This window comes from Caenorhabditis remanei, chromosome IV, assembly GCF_010183535.1.
Source record: "Caenorhabditis remanei strain PX506 chromosome IV, whole genome shotgun sequence".
In the NCBI taxonomy this organism is placed as follows: Eukaryota; Metazoa; Nematoda; class Chromadorea; order Rhabditida; family Rhabditidae; genus Caenorhabditis; species Caenorhabditis remanei.
In genome coordinates this window covers 18,612,758-18,633,311 of record NC_071331.1, presented here as the reverse complement: position 1 = coordinate 18,633,311, position 20,554 = coordinate 18,612,758, and the positions used below count along the sequence as shown (strand labels likewise).

Here is a 20,554-nt window from a genome sequence, read left to right as displayed (position 1 = left end):
GTTTTACTAGTCAAAATAACCCATCCGTAAGTCATAAATCAGATCTTATTTATCTGTTTTTTCTAAAAAATATTATAAGGCTCCATTCATCATCCTGTCTTTGTTTTTATTTGTTTTCTTGTTTGATTTTTCTTGTAGAATACCTCTTGTTTAATACCAAATCTCTTGTATAATCCCAGACACCTTGCATGATTTAACAATCGTTTTAAAGTTAGTTTTTTTTTAATCTCTATTGTATAGCCGTAACCTTTTAACTTTTTTCCTCTATGAATTTTTCCAGAACTCTGATCCTATCTTTTTCTGTGAAGCAACTCGATAAAGTGTAATAGGTTTATCGAACAACATCATTGACATAAAATACATGATTTCGGAATAAAAATGATGTGATTGATGTGAATAAGTAGTCAATAATATAGAATACAGCAAAGTATTGAATCCAGAACCATTTCATGAGTTCCCAGAAACCAGTTCGATACGTGAATTCCATTTCAGAAATTGACAAAAAGATGGAGAGAGATAGTGTGGGTGGTGGAGAGGGGGCAGACAGTAGAATACTTGATTTTCTGAAAATAATTATTGAATACAGAAGTCGTGCTCTTTTGATTATATACGCACCTTTCCATTTTCCACGAAATCGGTGACTCACTGATTCTTCTCAATACAGAATGGATCTGATAGTGCTCCACATCTTGACGTCTTCTATCAATTATTCTGAATTTCTCTCTTGATTGAAACGGAACCGATTGATCTACAGTAAGACGGGCGGTTGTTTGAATTTGAGATGTTGGAAATGAAGGAAGTTGGATAGTGTCCGTGAGGAATAGTTCTGACTGAAAATTAATAATTTTGTCTTATTTCCAGGAGAGAACTCACATCAATAATCGAATGATAATCCAGTTTCATTTTCAGAGAGAATGCATAGATTACTGTATTAATTGATAGATTTTGAGTGCTCATTTGGAATTGAATATTCAGATTTCGATTCGGTTTCTGGTAGAGAGCAGTCTGAAACAATGACTTTCTACAGTTTTCACTCCGAATCTTACATTTTCTGAATTTGAATCTGAGAAATGATGCAAAATCTGAGAAGTGGATAACTGATCGGGAGAAGCAGCTGAATTCAATACAGAGTACGAAGAAGAGATTATCGATCTGTCATGTCCTGAAGAGTATCAATTTCAGACGAGAAAACAAAGAGATTTGACCTACCGAAAGCATAAACTATAAAGTCCCCAGTGACAGATACATCAGGAACTTCTCGAAATGTATTCGTCTTTTTCCAGAGACCCTGTCAAAATTTATTATTGAAACAGAAAAATGAATACCAAAATTTAAAACTTACATCCGTCAGAAAGATGATGAGAATGGGTAGAAAATATCGGAATATATTGATCGATTTGATATAAAATGCAGCCCAACTGCATTCAGAAGACCTATAGGTACGGTAGACTGGCTGGAATAACTGGATTGTTGCTAGGATAAAATGATAAAAAGCAAACCTCTCTGAAAATCTCGATATGTGGCATTTCTCAGCTATTTTTCGAGTTTCAGAAATCGAGGAGCTGTGTGGATATCGGCCTACAAATATGATAAAACAAACTGATCATTTTTAGAGTATTCAAAGGACGATGGTGTTTAGTCTACAATAAATAGAATCTGGTGGTTTTATAAAAAAATTACTTTTCAGAGAAAAAAAAAGTTTTTTGTACTTTCAGCAATATGTTTACTTTATTTCATTTCAGAAAAAGTTCACGTGAAAGTAGCTGAATCCTGTGTGGGGGAAATTCGGAAGAAGAGGACTTTAGAAAAACAGGACAGACTGAATTTTTATCTGAACTGCGGGGTTAGCTTCAGTTCCCAAATTACTATAACTTTGATAACTTTCAGATAGATCGGAGCTCATATGGATCTGGATTTCGAGCTAGAGCAGATGGGACTCGAACCAGTCGGAGCATCTTCATCATCTCGTGCATAATTCGCTTACTCATATATTAATTTTATTTTTTTCTGGGTTTAATTTCTTCGCTAGTGTCTTCAATTCTTCGTTCTAACTTCCTCGGTGCCTTTCATTCCTTTCTGGTTTGTTTGTTACCAGCATGTCTACCCGTTTTTCTAATTTTCCTGTCTGAATATCGGTGATCTCAACGACAAAACACAATTGTGCTCTACTCTCATGTGATAGTTTCTCCTTCCAGTTTTTGAACAATTTCATGTTTTTTGGTGTTTTACCACCGGTTTTTTTTCTATCGGGGATTTTTTAATGTGAAACTTCTTTGTATGTAAAACGTTTTATCGGATCATCAACACAGTTCCACACATCAATTATGAACTCGCCAACTCCAGGTTTGGAATAAGCGAATTTCCCAGGGGGAGAGATAAATGAGAGTCATGGGTCTTCTAGATGAACTTCGAAACAATCTGAAAAAGGAACGGAGGTTGGGAAAATGGGATACGCCAGCAATGAATTTATAAACAAAGACTAATTGAGCTTTGAGTCTACAGTGTCTTACAGAGTAGATTGAGAGGAGTTCTAGACGATGCGAATAAGAAGAGAAAGGGATATTACATCGTTTGAGAGTTTTACCAGAGTAAATTCTTAGAGTGGATTCAAGTATTCTAGATGAGGGGACAAGAGATAACATATGTATCTTCAAAAGTATGGAGAACATAAGTTTTGAATAGGAATGAGTAAAAGGCAGGATTATTGGACTTGAAGGATTTGAGGATTGGGAAGAGCGAAGACGATACAGACTTTCTAATGTGAGCGCGAAACTTGAGATCAGGTTCAAAAATAATGACGAGATTGTGAACTGAGTTGGAATCCAGAATGGGTGAGCCAGCAATGGAAAACTGGTGTCGGGGGTGGAGAGAACCTAAACCGAGTAAACCAGTTTTGGAATAAGCAAGAGGAAGATAAATGCTCTTCTTTCACTAGGGAAGGTCTCCAGGTGACCATGGAGTTATGGGACGTGACCTGTATCATTGGAAAGCTGAGAAAACGCTGATTACGTTCAAAGTTACTATTAGTTCAAAATTCATAGATTTTTCGACCGCTGAAAGGAAAACTCAGTAGTTTCATTTAAAAAGATGACCGTGAACTTTCATATTTGCATGTCACTGTGTTTGGCGAATTCTCAATGTCATGATGATGTATTCTCGTCAATACAGGCTGCACAAGCTACGAGTACTTTCAAAGTAAGTTTTTCTTTCGAGTTTTGAGTAAAAATCTGCCTCGCATAAATTTTCTGAGTCATACAGAAGTCTCCCTAAATAGATTTTTATTGTTCAGCTCTACTCGAAATGCACCAAACACTAATACTCTTACTGTTCTTGGTCAGTGTATACAGTGTTGTTCATGCGGATTCAGGGAGATATGCTCGAGAACTTCGAAACTCAACAGAATCTTCTGGAGGCCCTGAGCATGGAAAGTTGAATCTGACGAAGATGGAGCACAGAATCCAACCGAAAAGAAAATTGGTGAGAAAGTTATCTTCCGGATCTGATCTGACTGATGAAGACGAGCGCACACTCGTAGATCAAACCGGTGAGATTAATTGATTTCTAATTGATGTTTATACGAGTATTCTTTTTTTCAGTTACCAATCTTCTCAAAAGTTTCGAGCACTGCCAAACATCACAGAAACCCAAACAAGATATAGAAAAATGCATTGATAAGGCACAAAAAACCGAGAAAGGTTTGCATCCTTATTGAAGTAGCAACCAACTTATTTGAAATTTCAGATAATATTGGAACTAAACTCAAAGGTGGAAAGAAGTGTGGAGGAGGAGCTGAGCTGGGAAAATGCAAGGATAGTGTCACAGGCCAATTTCTGACCTGTCTCTTCTCTCTTTTCCTCGGGTTCTATCTCTCGATTAAGAAGATTTATTATCATCTGCCCCGCGGGAGTGTAAACAACCTCGGGCAGACACACCCATCTCTCCTTTACATTCGGCATTAGATATACACTCACTGGTGGAAGATGGTGACCACAAGTCACTCTCTTTCCTATACCGGTCAATAAAGATTGCAATCTACAACGAATGTAACTAAAACAGACTGAAATATAGAATACGGAGCAGGCGCAAGCACGTATTTTACAATAGGATATTTAAAAGTTTGTGGAATATATTGGTACAGATCTAAAAAGATGAACAAGAACACACATTTATGCAACAGAAACTCGGGAAGATCATCTAATGCTAATTATTTCAGAGGCTGTCGATGTTATTCCACTTTCAATTCCTATTGATGATTCATATTATGTCGTAGTCACATCATCCAAATATGGAAAATTGAGGATTGGTTAGCAACTTTCTATAGTTTCTACCAAAAAAACTAATAATTTTCAGGACTTATTCTAGCAAAGAACTTTGATAACTGCTACGACAAAAACGACAAATCCGATAAGTTTTTGAAATGTTTAAAAGCTGGCGGTGAGAAATCTCCGTTGATTGTTGCTTACGGTTTGTTTTTGATGACTGGATTCTGTAAGCACTCCAATCTGTAACATTCAGACGAAATCGCAAAGCAAGTTGGGGATTTTTGTACTCTCGATGCGATAAAAGAAGCGGGATGTAGAAAAGATGCAGTTGGAAGTATCAAGGGTTTAGCAGAAAGTTCTCACGTAATTTCCGGGGAGTTAGCCGACGAAAACGGGAGTTAGCCGCCCGATTCGGGGTCGGTCCCGAAAGCTTTTGGGACCGACCCCGAATCGGGCGGCTAACTCCCGTTTTCGTCGGCTAACTCCCGTTTTCCGCGGCTAACTGCCGGCAGCCCGGCGCCCACGCCTCCCCCAGTTTTTGCCATAAGCGCCCCGTAAGTGCCCCGAATAGACCCCAAATGTGTATTCATTTTTCGCCAACACGGGTACATTTATTGATTAAAATGGTTAAAAAATACGAAAAGAGTGGAACAATAAAGTTTAGAAGATATGAAAGTGAGCTAACAATTAAAAGTGAAATAACAATTGGAACATAGATGACATGTGAGAGTGATGACATGGTTGAGGGTGGGATCGGCAGAGTGTTGCTAATCGTCTTCTCCATCATTTCTCCGACGTTTCGGTGCGTGCTAAAAATAATCTTATTTCTAGGTTGATAGTTTAGAAACGTACTGATTCTAACTTGAAAACTCCGTGCTGTTGTCCCATTGACGGTGGGATATAAGTAGATCCGCTTGCTCCAATTCTTAAACCGATTTTTGGTATTAAAAAGACTAAATTTCAATTACTTATTCGATCACTGCTTCTCCTTGGAACGTTCATTCTTCGATCTGAAAAATGAAATCACGTTGGAACAGGAATATCATCAAAAATCGTTTGCAAAATCTATTTAAAACATGTAAAAATCGTTTTAAAAAAAATGAAATCAATATTTGCAATCAGGTTTGAAAAACGGGTCAGCACTTTCCTTTGCGCACCCCGTTTAGGTCCCGACTACGCCCCGTCTGCACGCCACATAGGTGCCGACTAGGTCCCTTCAAAAACCCCGGATCCGCGCCGACTGAGCCCCGCAGGCGGCATCCACTGTTCGCTCGTTGCCTAAACGCCATGTATGCCCCGAACAGCTGCCGATATGGCTAACTCCCATTCTTTGCGGCTAACTCCCGTTTCACACGGCTAACTCCCGTTTGACATGGCTATCTCCCATTTCACGTGGCAAACTCCCAGATAGCTACCAAATAGGTCCCAACCTCGCGCCCAAAATTCTCTGAGTTTGTTCTCTTTGGGTATACTCCTGATCATTTTCCTCATTTTTCAGCTGCTATCAATGCAATCTCGGACATCTTCTGCGATGAAAAAGACAGAGATGCAGAATGCCAAACTAAGATGACAACAACGACAAGTGAGGTTATCGAAGGTTGGACAATCTCATTTTTCATCGTGTCCAAACAGTTTTAATTTACAGACTTCGATTTGCTCTCTAAGCCAAATTCCATCTCTCTCAACACGTTTACAACAAAACCAGAACACGGCAGCATTGAATTGGGTGTGTAAATTTTATCATATTTTATGAATATTTTTGCAAAGTTCATATTTTCAGGCACACAGCTTGATAAGGAATCAGATAAATGTAAAAAGGAAACGAATATTGATAAATATATCAATAGCTGAGAAAACGCTGACTGCGCTAAAGTTCCATCAGACGAGCGAGAATGTAGGAGAGATGGAGAAGTAGATGTCAAGAAGAAAATCAAAGGTACATTATTACTTGAAAGTTATACTTGAAACTAATACAAAATATATATTTATTCAGAAACAATTAGTTCACTTTTTTTGAAGTTCTGTCAAGAAAGTGGCCCAGAATTTCAATTAGATTATGTCATCTGCATTAATGATCCTTTATCGAACACAATTTCCGAAGGTAAATCTTATCAAAGTTTCAGTATTCATGAAAATATTTTGAAGGGTTTTCACTTCCATTCAAACTGCTAGATGAAATGGATCTTTCCAATTTTTCCCGAAAGGATCAAAACGGAGAAATCAAAATTGGTAAGAAGAGGGTTTCCTGATCGAAAGTATGATCATTCTTCAGGCGAGATATTGAAGAAAGAGACGGTGTCGTGTATAAGCTTCAAAACTCGGGACGAATTCTTCAATTGTTTGAAAGGAAAACCTGGAAACATCTAAAAGTCAGACTTGTCACGGGCCGGGCCGGGCCGAAATTAGGAAAAATTTTGGCCCGGCCCGGCCCGGCCCGGCGGGCCGAATTCAGGAAAAATCTCGGCCCGGTCAGGCTCTTTTGAAACATGTTGAGTTTTTGATTTTTTTTTTGGAAATTTTTTGAAATTTTAGGAAAAATGTGAATATGTATGATAATTTAAGCATTTTTACTCTATTTTTTCGAAAAATTTCAAATTAAATTCGATAAAAACGGGTTCCCATTTTTTGAAATCAGGAAAAATTTTGGCCCGGCCCGGCCCGCCGGGCCAAACTCAAGAAAAATCTCGGCCCGGGCCGGCCCGATTTTTGACAAGTCTGCTAAAAGTAAATTGAATAGAATGAATGCATTCATGATTTAAATATATCTTTCAGCTGAAATGGCGAAACAGCTCGCAGATAATTGTGGAAAGGTCGGGAGGGAAAATGTAGTTGGCTGTCGAAAATCTAGTCAGAATGAAGTGGAAACTAAGCTGAAAAGAAAGTGTTATTTAGCTGTTTCGAAATAACTTTTGATATATTTCAGACGCCTTGGATGCCATTCTGACCAACTTTTGTCGTGAAGTTTTTCAAAAGTCAGAGAAAGAATACACTAACTGTCTAAATTTCGACGGGAGCGAGCTGGAAACTCTTTCGAAACGTTAGTTGAATTTCGAAATTGTTATATTGTAGATTATAACTTTTGGGTACAAAAAAGCATGCAATAATGATAGATTCAGAAAGTGTATTCATTACAAATTCATGTCAATAGTCATAGATTTAAAATAGGTACTAGGAGTCAAGTGACCAACGTATTTTTCTGACAGGATGAGACTCTTTTTCCTATTTCCGATATACAGGTTGGCTAATAAGTATACAACGCTACTAATGCTTTGATATTAGGCCAAGAGAACAGCAACAGCAACAGACACCATCAACGACAACGACAACTTCGATGCCGTTCTCGTCTTGGATGCCGCAAATATCATAATTCACCTGTCCCACTGATTCTTTCTTTCATCCCCGTTGTTTTTCCTCCATGATTTCTCTCATAAAACGCACACTGGTCTCTGTCACTCTTTCGTTATTTTTTACTTTTTCATATTGCCTCCTTATAATGACAGCTAAGGATTACAACCAAAATCGTGTAAAAAATTACGGCAGATTTTACTGGTATTACTTTTTTTGGCATTTTGAAATAGTGCTCATTTTTTATTGTTTCTATGTTCTTCGACTTCCTCTCAACGAAAAATGTGTAAAATGCTTTTTTTTCTGAAAAAGAAATATATTGTTTCTTGATATAAAATGATCAGTTGATTTTCACCTTTTGTTGTTTAATTCTCAGTTCAGTTCAACTGTAATTCCCCCAACCCCACGAATCATTTTTTCTAGTAAGTAGCTGCGTTTATAGGGAAAAGTTTATGGGGAAAACCAACGTCTTTACACTGTCTTCTTATAATTTTCTAGAGGAAAATTAAACTGTCTGCACTGTAGCTCCGTAAGCTGCTCTAATTGGAAGATCTATTTTGACAATTATCACTTCAGGAGTATACCGTCCAGAGACCAGATTTCTATAATTACAGTAACGCAAAACTGAAATAATATTCGAACTGAAGGGTTTGAGTTCAAAAATAGGGGATAATAAATTTGAAGCGTCAGAATCATACTCAACTATAAAGAAGGTTACTGTGTGGTTACGGTAGACAGTGTTCAATGCGGAAATTTCAAGGAATCTTCTATTCAAATAAACAAAAGAGTATCTCCTTGGTTATCGGCACCCCAATAGCCTCTCAACACCAAACTGAACTGCTCTACATTAACTTCAGTTCATGTTGTACGTAATCCATCTTACTATTAGAACTGTTGTTTAACTACAACAGAGTGATATTTCAATCTTGAAATATAAGTTTTCTGTTGTGTCCCGAAAAAGTTCCGGTTTTCTGCCTTCAAAGAAGCTGTCAGCTAAAGAGGTTTGTTTCTTCGCCATCATTTCAAATTGATGTTCTTTCTTCTGATGAATTTTGTATATAGCAACGTGAAATTATACTCACACGTGTAGTTCTTTTCTAATACTTGTGGAATTCTTAAAAATTTATGAGTTTCTTCGATTTTGAATAATATCTGCTTCTTCCTTCTGGTTCCATTCATTTCATTTTCTGATATATTCCTACGATATATCCAGTTGTTTGGTTGCTTTCGCTTTTTAGATTGCCTGAAACTAAATCACAGAGTAATTTCAGAGGTTTAGAGAAACACAGAAGTTTTTTCATACCTAATATATCACTTTCAGCTTCGTTCACGATGAAGACGCTACCAGCGTTGTTCCTACTTTTACTGGTAGCGAATGGTATTCATACTGCTCCAATTAGACATGAAAAGAAGTCGATGCTTATGTCCGATGTTAGAGAGAATATGCCGGGGAAGATAGGAGAAGATGAGAATCAAACATTTCCTGGGCTCCACACCGTGAATTCAAAATCGAAAGAGTACGGTCATACTTCAGAAAATACTGAAGAACATGATAAGAGTGAAACGGGTGAAACGATTGAGACTAAAACTGAGAAACCAAATCATGCAAGTTATCAACGGCTACAGAAAGTTCATAGTTTTTTCACACTCGAGTCCATGCAAATAAAAAGGAAGACGGAGAACGAGGGTAGACTATCTAGAAAAGTCACTCATGATTTCACAGGGAAGAAAAGAAAAGACAATAGGAAATTGATGAGGAAACTTTCTAACGGTGCTAATTTGAATGCGGCGGATGAAGCATCTTTGAGAGATGTGGCAGGTAAGATTTAAGAATAAAAAAAGAGCACTGAAATGAAATTTAAACAATTCAGTGGAGATGCTCGTCGATAAATTCCAGGAATGTCAAGGTCATCAAAAAAACAACATTGATGCTTGCATCGTAAAAGCTGGAATTGAAACACAACGTTTGCACTTCAGTCTGAGTAACATCTGATTATTTATTATTTACAGAAGAAATTGATAAACAATTGAAAGCTGCGAAGAAGTGTGGTGGAGCAGAGTTTCAAAACTGCAAAAATAAGATTTTCAAAGGTTCGTTTTCAAGTTCTTCTTGGTTCTGATATTAACCACTATGTAGACAATGTATTGAAACTTGCTCACGTTAATCGATTGTTATTTTTTAATACTGCAGTTGATGTGAAAATGGTTAAAACCTGTTCCTGAATTTCTTGAACTGATTTTAAGAGAAAACTTTCAGAAGCTCTTGACTACATTCCATTATCAATACCTATCACCAATTCTTTTGCGAAAGTAGTGGCGGAGGAATATGGAAAGATAAAAATAGGTAGGCTCGAATAATTTATCTCTCAATATTGGTTGATCTTAAGGTTTGATAATTGGAAAGAACTTCGATAAGTGCTATGAAGATAACACAGACAGCCAGAAGTTCTTAGAATGTTTGGAAGGAAGTCAAGGAAGTTCTCCTCTCAAAACTGCTAAAGGTGATTATTCTGTCATAATTCAGAGTTTCATTGATATTTTCCAGAGAAAATTATGAAACAACTAGAAGATCATTGCGCACAAGATGTCGCCGAAGAAAAGAAATGTAGAAGAAACGTTGTGGGTTATGCGAAAATCAAGCTGGAAGGTGAGTATCAGAAGTCGATCTCATGATGATTAAACCGAGTAACATTTTGTTCAAATTTTATGAGATGTGTTTGCAGGTGCTATTAAAGCTGTTCTGAACATATTCTGCCATGAAAAAGTTCAAAACGAACAAGAATGCAAAAAAATGATATCGAAAAAACCGAAAGAATACGTTAAAGGTTTGCTGGATATCAGAATAGTATCAACACCAAACATCTTTCAGATTTCGTTCTTCCTTTCAAACCTGCTCCTCAAATAAAACTAGCAGATCTAAAAATTACGAATGAACGCGGCTCCATTGAAATCGGTATGAAGTTTCTGTCAGGAAAATATGCATAGAACATTCTCTAGGCGCGGAACTGGAAAAAGAAGCCAATTCGTGTAAGGACAAGAAAAGTATACAAGAGTTTGTCGGTTGTTTGGAAGGACTTATGAAATCTGAAAAATCGAAATCTAAAGGTTTTCTCTGTTGTCCAAATCACTGTCATCATATTTCTTGCAGTGAATATTGCCAACCAACTGGCTGAGAATTGCGGAAGAATAATACCTGATGAGGATTCCTGTAGAGACAAATTGGAAAAAGATGCTAAAGTTATTATGAAAAGTTAGGTTCTGACTGGGTAATTTTAAAGTTTTAATACATTTCAGAGTCCATTGGAGCTCTTCTTAGTAACCATTGCGGTGAGAAGTCTCATAAAGAAACTGACTATCAATCTTGCTTAGCGGAGAAAGGAAACAAAATTACGATAAGTTAGTTGATCTATATGCTGTATTTGATTATTGGATTATTGTTTATTTTTAATGATTATCCTCTTGTAATAAGACGTATCTTTATTCTCAGACCTTATTCTTCCCGCACCCATCATCAAATTTGATAAACGAGAGGCTCCTACTGGATTGGTTTCGGGTCCCGAATATGGTGGAATTTCAGTTGGTCAGAAAAAATTTTCATCTATTTTTTCTGACAAATCAATTTTTTTTAGGAAAACAGGTTGAACAGAAACTCAAAAGTTGTGAGGGAAAGTATACGAACATCGACGAATTTTCGTCCTGCTTGACCACTTCTAAAACTTCTCCATTGAAAACGGCTACAGGTAATTGATAATTATGAGGAATCAAGAGTCAGCTTGACTTGTTCTCAGATGAGATTTGGAAGCAATTGACAACTCATTGTGGAAAAGTATCTAGTAGTGAGAGAATATGCAGGAAGAAGGGAGAATCGATCGTCAGTGGTTTGCTTGAAAGTTCGTTTTGTGAAGGTAGAAGAAAAATCCAGAATTTTTTTCAGGAGCTGTAGACTCACTCATTTTAAAGTTTTGTGAAGACAGTAAACCAGGATACCAAAAAGTATACAACAAGTGTAAAAAAAGAGATGCAGGCACTATTCTCGCAGGTTCGTGAATAATGAGGAGTCATTAAATGACTTCACTTCATTCAACCGTTTCAGGTTTTCCGTTCCCTTTCAAAATTCTTGATAAGATTTCTCTTTCGACTTTTAGTAGAACCGATGGATATGGGAGTTTCAAGATTGGTAAGAATAACTATGTGCAGACAATTATTATTGTCAATTTTATAGGTGAGATTCTGGAACAGGAAGCTGATTCATGTAAAGATCAACAAACATTGGCTGATTATTTGACATGTTTGGAAGGAAATCCATTGACGGAAGCTAAAGGTTGGTCTCATCTGGAAGTGTAAAACTATTATTGGATTGAAAATTTCAGATAAAATTGGAAAGCTATTAGCAGAACATTGTGGAAAAGCTGATAAAACTAAGGTGACAGAGTGCCGAACAAATGGGCAAACTGATACGGAAAGCAAACTGGAGGGTAACTTTGAAGTTCATTCATGAAAACTGTTCAGATTTTGTTAAACTATAGGGGCGATTGATGCCATACTAACCAACTTTTGTCGTAAAAAGTTCGAAAAATCAAATACAGAGTACATTGATTGTTTGGATCTCGAAGGAGCTAATTTGGATACTCTTTCGAGCAGTAAGTTTATTTGAATCATGTTGAATCCAGTAGTTTTGGTTAGTACTAATGAGAGATTTTTGTTTTATTCAGTTCCCAACATTCCCGCAACCGTACTAGCAGTGATCGATATTACAAAGTTTGAGACTGTAGAAGAGTATGGTCGGATCAGAATTGGTAAGAAAAAGACATTGCAACGTCTTCAACAAACTTTCAGAATTTCAATAAATTAATTCTAAATTCAGGAGAGACTCTTCAAAAAAATATGGATTCGTGTAAGGGAAAGAAAACGATTGATGATTTGTTGGATTGCTTGCAAGGAGTCGATGATACATCACCATTGGCAAAGACTAAAGGTGTAGTACTATGAGGATATCAACAACTTTTAGAGTGTGTTACTTACTGAGACACAGTTTATTTCATATGTCCATCCTTAGGAGGGTATATAATTCAGACCAAAACCTTTTTCTTGTAGCTGACTATTTTTTGTATGGGTCCTTTCCCGGAAGGTATGAATCAAGAAAGCGATTCCTCTCTTCAATTGACTGCAGGCTGAAAAGATTTTTTGTCCTCGTCGCTCTATAGAGTCCAAAAACTATACAATTACAATAATTAAAATCTAAGGCTTACGCGAATTAACTTTATAAGACTGTCATTCACACAACTTTCAGAAAGCATTACGAAGGAAGTGGCTGACGCGTGTGGGCAGAAACAAAACATACGAGATTGCCGCGATTCTGGAAAGTTTGAAGTGATAAACAAACTCACAAGTACGTTCAAAGAAAGATGTGTACTCGTTTTGGTGCCTATTCCATCTAGTTATATTAACTGTCACAATTTGCAGAAACAATTGAGTCTCTCATTCTCAATCACTGTGGTGCTAATGAGCATTCGAATCAAGATGCCTATGAGAGTTGCGTATCACAAGGAGATAGTCAGGCTGGGACGCTTTCTCAAGGTTCGTTGAGAATGGGTCTTCAATGTCGGAGGATTATATTGTTAAAAATAGATACAAACATTGATTGATCTGTTTTCAGTGGACACTCTTCCTATTAGTCTTCACAATGAAATTCCACTCTCCACCTTGTCGATTAGTAAATACGGAGATATAAAAATTGGTAAGACTTAGTCTATGTATTCACTATCGATGTCCATTTTCCAGGCGAAACTATCAAAAATCAAGCAGAGTCGTGCAAAGGCACGAAGTCCCTTGACGATATTATAAATTGTCTGAAAACATCGAAAAGCGGTGATCCGTCTCCTTCAAAAACTGCCAAAGGTTTCATTGAAATGTATTGCTTCATCGTAATCCTCGATTGCAGATGCCATTTCGGACAAGTTCGCGGACTACGCTCTGGGTCGGAAGTTCAATGATGATGCTTGGAAACGAGGAGTGGAAGAAATTGAATTAGAGTTCAAAAGTATGTCTCCAGAAAATATAATAGACCACCGCAATTCTCTCTAGCGGATGTTCTGACTAATCTTCAAATTACATCACAGTTAATACGAAATCGTGGAAAAATAACCAAGCATACATATTTCCAAAGTCACCATACTTCTTTCTTTTCAGTTAAAATGTGACAATTATTACTTTTTTAGAAACAATGGATTCTCTCCTTGCCAATTTTTGTCGAGACAATGCTAATAAGAATCAAGAAGATTATTTACAATGCATGGAAGACAGGTTGAAAAGGTCGACAGTTCTGTCGGAAGGTTCGTGAAAAGAAGTGATGAGAATGAAGACTACAATTCTTACTATGAGCTTGGTCAAAATGCATCATAAAAACTGTCGGATGATTGGGTCATCAGACCACTTTAGAAAAAAGGTATGTCCTATTGAAGAATGCTGCCAATTTTCAGGATACACTCCAATCGATCTCTTCTTTCAATGTGGTTCAAAGACGAATGAAAGTGATTTCAACCAATGTATTGACATTGTAAACGGTCAACGACTCAGCTTGTGGATAAACGGTTGTGCTATTGCAAAGAAGCAAGAATGCACAGATGTTGCCACAAAAACTTCAGCAGAAATAGGAAAAGGTTAGAATGAAGAACTCAGATCTATATATCTGTTACTCTTGCTCTTCAGTCGCTAAAGTCGCATCAAAACTCGTTAGTTGTGAAGACACATCCTGTGTTGCTACTGAGAAACAAAAAGTGATCAATGAATTTGCTAAAGAAATGGAAAAGTATTGTAAAACTCCATGCAAATATTCGAAAGCGAAGGTGGAAGTTGCAGTGAAAAGTAAGTTATTCTAAGAGTAAAGAAGGTACAAGTATATTCCAGAATGGTTACCGAACTGCTCAACTGATTCGAAAAATTCAAAGTGTAAAGGTTCGGTTCTTTTCAGAATTCGATCATACAGCTAGTAGCCAATAAAAACTAATTTTCAGTTGGTTCCTCTCTTGCACTCAAAGATTCTTCTTGTCAGGTGAGAATAAAGTTGAGCAAGTCTTTATCTTTCAAACAAATAGAAAGTCCAATTAGTTAAGTTTTAGTTTTTCAATTAGAAATTAAATAAGTTGGCAAAAAAGAAAGTGGCATCTTCAGTAAAATAGTACTGACCATATCGTTTGCTGCTCACAAGACCATGTTTTGATTAGTTGATTCGTATGAGCTCTAGTACTAAACGGTTACTGATTCTGGCAGAATTCAGATCTCAGATTGCTTCGAAATCTTTTTTATTGTAGAATTCAAAATTACAAACTTCAAAATATTACAGAGTCTTCCCGATGATTACAAGTCTTGTGAAACACTGTGTGAAGCTTTGGCAAAAACAACAACTCAAGACACATGGCTCATAATTACAATAGCATTTGCAGTTCTAGACATAATAATGGCATTGGGCCTCATCGCCTTCTACAAATGGCTACAAAAAAGAAAGAGACGGAAACTAGGTAAAGTAGTTATAGAACTCAATAAATGCAACAAAGAAATCAGAGAGTACAGGGAAACGAAAATAGTCCTCAGCAAGGTAAGCATTTAGAAAATGTGTTATACATATTTCTCACAAGACACTTTCCTCTTCTATGCATAGAGACCGCAACATTTTTTTCAAACTCATTTTTTCATAAAAATATCCATCTTGACCTGTTCTTCAGGTAAATAGAAGTACATTCCCAAATTTTTTTCCGAAAATATTCACGCTCTCCGAAGTTACGGGACCTTTTAGTCAGCCATGGTTTCTACTGAATTCTCTTGAGGAATTCTTTCGTTTTCCTGACCACGCAAAGCACATTACGCGATCTGATTAGGCATTATTTTTGAAAAATGAAGTCCTAATTCTGCGAAACAACAAAGCTATATAGCATATATGTACGGAATGCCATTTTTCGATTTCCGGAATCCGGAATCCGGAACCGGAATATCGAAAGACCCCGGAATTCCGGAATTTCGGAATCCGGCATTCGGAATGATTCGATAAATTTGCAAGGCCAAGTCATTTTTTCGATATTTTTTAATGATAAAAAAAGTTTAGAACTACTTTGAAGGATCAAAACCAAAAAAGTAGTGCTATAGTTGTCTTTTAAACTCAAAAAAGTGTTAAAATTTCAACTTCTGGATACCGGAAAAAGGAAACTCAAGAAAGCGGAATCCAAAATCCGGAACCGGATTGAAACTTTTCATTTTCCGGAATCCGGAACCGGAACCGGAATGCCAACAAAACCCGGAATTCAGGTATTTCGGATTCCGGACAACTATTATTTATTTTTTTTTAGCTCTTTCCACAAGTTTTCCCAATTTTCCAGAAAAGATTAGAAAATCAGAGCGTCCTATTTTACATATATTATTGTTTTCAATTTCCTATTGTTTTTTTAGAAAAAAAACTTTCAGAGTATACGTGAAGAATTGGAAAAGCTGGATAATATAAGCGTTGAAGAGCGCTCACCTGAAGTCAAGGAACTCATTAAGAGTTATAAGACAGTAAGTCAAAAGAATGAAATGAAGAAAAAACACGCCAGAAAGATGTACAAGCAACATAAAGAGGATTTGGAATACGCAAAATTTAAGAAGATGGGACATATCTACATCCCTAAAGAACCAGAGGTTAGTTCAAGGTTACATACAGTGCGTCCAATAATGATAGGACCTCCTAGATTTTGGGGTTCCAGGCAGAACCAGTACAAATACAAAAAATCTGTGGTGACCATTCGATTCAGGGTACAAAGAAACCTCAGGGGACAGATTTCATGATTCTACCACTTATCTTAAAAGCGTACCACCAAAAAGTCATTTTTTCAGCCGTCCAATAATGATAGGACCACCTCGAAAATTGAATTTTCAGTTGATTTTCAAGAATTTTTTTTCTCGGAAAACTTTTAAAATCGATTGAAACGTACAATTTTTGTTGTTTTTGGATGACTCCATTATAGTTTTGACATTTTCAATCCCAAGCCCAAATGTTTTCCTTCTTCGAATTTTCATCCATCAGAAATCCGAGTGGGTTTGAGAATCGTAAGTATAAGTTTACAGAAAATGAATGTTTTTGCAAATCCCCTATTCATTTTTATCATGAATTACTTGATTTACCTTGCCGGAAAGTTTCAGAATGATACATGACCTGTGATAAGAGATACACGTCTCGAAGTTCTAAACATTGAATATTTCTGATGGATGAAAATTCGAAGAAGGAAAACATTTGGGCTTGGGATTGAAAATGTCAAAACTATAATGGAGTCATCCAAAAACAACAAAAATTGTACGTTTCAATCGATTATAAAAGTTTTCCGAGAAAAAAAATTCTTGAAAATCAACTGAAATTCGATTTTTGAGGTGGTCCTATCATTATTGGACGGCTGAAAAAATGACTTTTTGGTGGAACGCTTTTAAGAAAAAAGGTGGAATCATGAAATCTGTCCCCCGAGGTTTCTTTGTACCCTGAATCGAATGGCCACCACAGATTTTTTGTATCTGTACTGGTTCTGTCTGGAACCCCAAAATCTAGGGGGTCCTATCATTATTGGACGCACTGTTTCATCTGTCCTTGGCACAGTATTCTTAAATTTGGCTTATCAAAATTCACATATTTTCATTATTTCTAGAAAAAAATTTCATTTCTGTTAAATTGATTTTGATCGAAAGTTATACACATTCTCACGGTTCACACAACAAGTATGTTTCTAGTATGGCTTGATCAAAGTGTTGCGGCAGCGCCTCTTGCATCAGCCAGGGCACCCGTTTTTCAAAATAATATTATACACAGGTCCTAAGTACCAACCAATTTAAGTTCGTCAAGAATTTTTGAGTCACAAGGTCATGGACACGGTCTGGAATTATGGTACGTGATCTATATCATTGGAAAGCTGAGAAAACGCTGATTCCAAATATATATTCAGTTTTTGCCCTCAAGGCCTGGTCAGCGAGAAAAACGGGGTCAAAGTTAGAAAAAAAATGGCAAATTATTGCCTTTCTAGCACGGGAAAAATTTTTTGAAATTTTTTTGCGATTTTCGTGTGTTAAAAAGGCAATAATTTGTCATTTTTTCTAACTTTGACCCCGTTTTTCTTGCTGACCAGGCCTTGAGGGCAAGAACAGAATATATATTTGGAATCAGCGTTTTCTCAGCTTTCCAATGATATAGATCACGTACCATAATTCCAGACCGAATCGAGGACCATCCCTAGTGAGAATAATCAGACATATTTTGGTAGGCTCCGCCTTCTTAAGTCTGAAAACCAAATATCATACTAAAAATTTGAAACGAGATCTTTTTAAATTTTCAGTTAAATCCCCATCGTTTTCAGAATTTACTGTTTCACTTTTTACTGTTTCAGCCGTGAATATTCGATCAGCTGCCTGCAGCGAGTAACATAACTGAGACAGCTGAAATTTTGGGAATGAATTAGTCCCCCTAATAGACGTTTCCTGACGAATATATATCCAAATCTGGGGCATTGACAATTTTATCCATGAGTGGGGGTTCATGGAAAAATTGAGAAAAACGCATACTTTCGTTTATAGAAAAAAAATAGGTGGTCACTACTTTTTAACTAGACATTACTCATCTAGACCAGAATTTTACGCAGATTCTGAATTTAAAAAGATCTCGTTGCAAGAGAGTTTCCGTGAAAAGATATTTGTCAAAGTTGAGATCAATAACCAAAAATGAACTTTCTATGATATTTTTCTACCAGAAGATGACGTGTCACATCTGTGGCGCCAACACAAAAAAGTCTTAAAATACTCCAAGTAATCCATTTTTGCAAAGATTTTTTAAAATCTCATTATCTGAAAAATTTTCAAAATTTTCAGTATGATATTTGCTTTTCAGACGGAAGCGGGCGGAGGATAACAAAATATGTCCGATTATTTTCAGGAGAGATTGGGTACTTACTATGCCTAATGCCAACTCATACAGACTCGTCTGAGTTTTTTCTGTGCAGTCGTCAGTGGGATGGTTGAGAGTAACAGAGAACGTGTCTTAATATCTCGCATACGACTTCAAACCTGTCTTTTCAACTGTATTTCTGATATTTTTGGCTGTTAAAACAGCTGTACTCAATACTATCATAGAAAATACTGTTTTGAAAATCGGGCTGTATTACAACGTTTATTTATCACACTTTCTTATTTACAGGTACCGCCCCCAGCCGATATTACATATAAAAATGTCGAGTTAAAAGATGTTAAATGGAGTGACGAATTGAACGAACTATGGAGTGTCGGCTCGGATAAGGATGACATTGAACTGGACGATGATTATGTTATGAATCCAGATTCAGTCACTGAGGAAGAAGAAGAAGATAAAGAAGATAAAGAAGATAACAAGCAAACAGGTTTTCGATCAAATAACAAATTAAAGAATCATAAGAAACAACAATTTTTGCTTTAGGAAGTTTGTGGTGCTGTGCAAAAGGACGTGATCCTAGAGTTCGAACTGGGGATTCCCCTTTAGTTCGACCTCCAATTAACCAGCAACCAGGATCTGCAACTACAACAACCGTCTCAAAAGAGACTACAACAACAGCTACAACTCCATCTTCAACTCCATCTCCAGTTTTATCACCTCATATTGTTCCACCACCATCTACATCATCTATTCCGACTGCATCTTCCACTCCTTCAACTCCAGCCTCGACATCTGCGCCAACTTCAGCTGAAAATCAACAATAAATCTTTTTCTTTTTTCTTTTTCAATTGACAATTGAGATATTTGATCCATTTGTAGTTTCAAGGCCTTGCAATATGATGATTTTTTCCCAGCTTTTCTAGGTTTGGCGCTGAAATTTTGGAATTCATGATAGATAGATTTTTAAACTTTTAGGTTGTGTTCACCAAACTTCCAGTATACAAATGGTAATACGAATGTTGTCCACACTCTGAAACTTTTTGTTATTTAATATTAAATAACGACCCTATGAGTCACAATAATCAAGTACTTGTCAGTATTACCAACAGTGTAATTTTTAAAGTAAAATCATATCTCCCATTCCCAAATTTTTTTCATCGATGATTGGTCGGCAAGAGGGAATCAAGTTAAAAAGAGAATAGGAATCGTAACAAGGATTCGATGGATATCGTTCAAGATTTAAAAGAAAGTAGGTGTTTCCGTGAGCTGGCAGCTATCTTGGCAGCGGAGTTCAGAGAGCGATGGGAATCCGACCGAAGAGCTGCTAGAAGAGCTGTTAGGAAAGAAAGGCAGGAGATCAAACGTCGTATTAGGTCACAGAAGAAAAAATGGGAGATGGTGCAAGAGGAGCTTCAAATTGCTAGGAAACGTAAGATGATGAGTCAAAGAAAAACCAGGAAGTTATATAGAAGAAAGATGAAGAAAGCGAAAGATCGACACTGGGTAAAGTTCCGAGAAATGAAGTACAAGTTCGTGTTTCAAAGTCGAGTAATAATGCGGCCGCCAATCTTATGTGTTTCACCTGGTATCTATCGCGTATGGTCTTTGTTTCTCACTTTCGAAACATTTTTCGAAGCAAGAAATAAGAAGAGGAAATATAGTAAATGAAGGAAGCTCACGTTTAAAAGGTTAACGGACACGGACATATTGAACTCTCAACTCTTAATTTTCACGTACCTCGCGTGCGTATTCAAAATAAATAAAATGAACACAACCTAAAAGTTTAAAAATCTATCTATCATGAATTCCAAAATTTCAGCGCCAAACCTAGAAAAGCTGGGAAAAAATCATCATATTGCAAGGCCTTGAAACTACAAATGGATCAAATATCTCAATTGTCAATTGAAAAAGAAAAAAGAAAAAGATTTATTGTTGATTTTCAGCTGAAGTTGGCGCAGATGTCGAGGCTGGAGTTGAAGGAGTGGAAGATGCAGTCGGAATAGATGATGTAGATGGTGGTGGAACAATATGAGGTGAT

General features: G+C 36.8%; 2 protein-coding genes and 1 pseudogene across 3 annotated transcripts; 2 read left to right on the top strand and 1 right to left on the bottom strand.

Moving 5' to 3' along the window:
• Positions 1–331: 331 nt before the first annotated feature.
• GCK72_015143 (uncharacterized protein) lies at positions 332–1,526 on the bottom strand (the record flags this gene model as incomplete). Its single annotated transcript, XM_053730658.1, has 5 exons — positions 332–563; positions 616–830; positions 874–1,005; positions 1,343–1,453; positions 1,500–1,526. 5 exons carry the CDS (start codon positions 1,524–1,526, stop codon positions 332–334), a joined length of 717 nt encoding a protein of 238 aa, XP_053585430.1.
• Positions 1,527–3,111: 1,585 nt separating this feature from the next.
• Positions 3,112–6,113, top strand: GCK72_015142 (annotated as a pseudogene). The gene is made up of 10 exons: positions 3,112–3,184; positions 3,290–3,544; positions 3,597–3,695; positions 3,742–3,837; positions 4,214–4,303; positions 4,351–4,464; positions 4,516–4,596; positions 5,761–5,859; positions 5,908–5,988; positions 6,043–6,113. Coding segments are annotated over exons 1-10 (1,059 nt in total).
• A 2,826-nt stretch (positions 6,114–8,939) lies between these two features.
• GCK72_015141 (uncharacterized protein) lies at positions 8,940–19,340 on the top strand (the record flags this gene model as incomplete). The annotated part of the gene is made up of 35 exons (XM_053730657.1): positions 8,940–9,426; positions 9,479–9,571; positions 9,618–9,698; positions 9,865–9,951; positions 9,995–10,108; positions 10,153–10,254; positions 10,331–10,432; positions 10,477–10,560; positions 10,605–10,712; positions 10,756–10,857; positions 10,902–11,003; positions 11,095–11,187; positions 11,237–11,347; positions 11,396–11,497; positions 11,542–11,646; positions 11,701–11,784; positions 11,830–11,928; positions 11,978–12,082; positions 12,134–12,247; positions 12,320–12,403; positions 12,472–12,582; positions 12,898–12,996; positions 13,071–13,184; positions 13,264–13,344; positions 13,389–13,505; positions 13,549–13,647; positions 13,826–13,939; positions 14,087–14,266; positions 14,316–14,471; positions 14,514–14,561; positions 14,621–14,658; positions 14,950–15,201; positions 16,062–16,274; positions 18,805–19,003; positions 19,060–19,340. 35 exons carry the CDS (start codon positions 8,940–8,942, stop codon positions 19,338–19,340), a joined length of 4,461 nt encoding a protein of 1,486 aa, XP_053585429.1.
• Between the last annotated feature and the right edge of the window lie 1,214 nt (positions 19,341–20,554).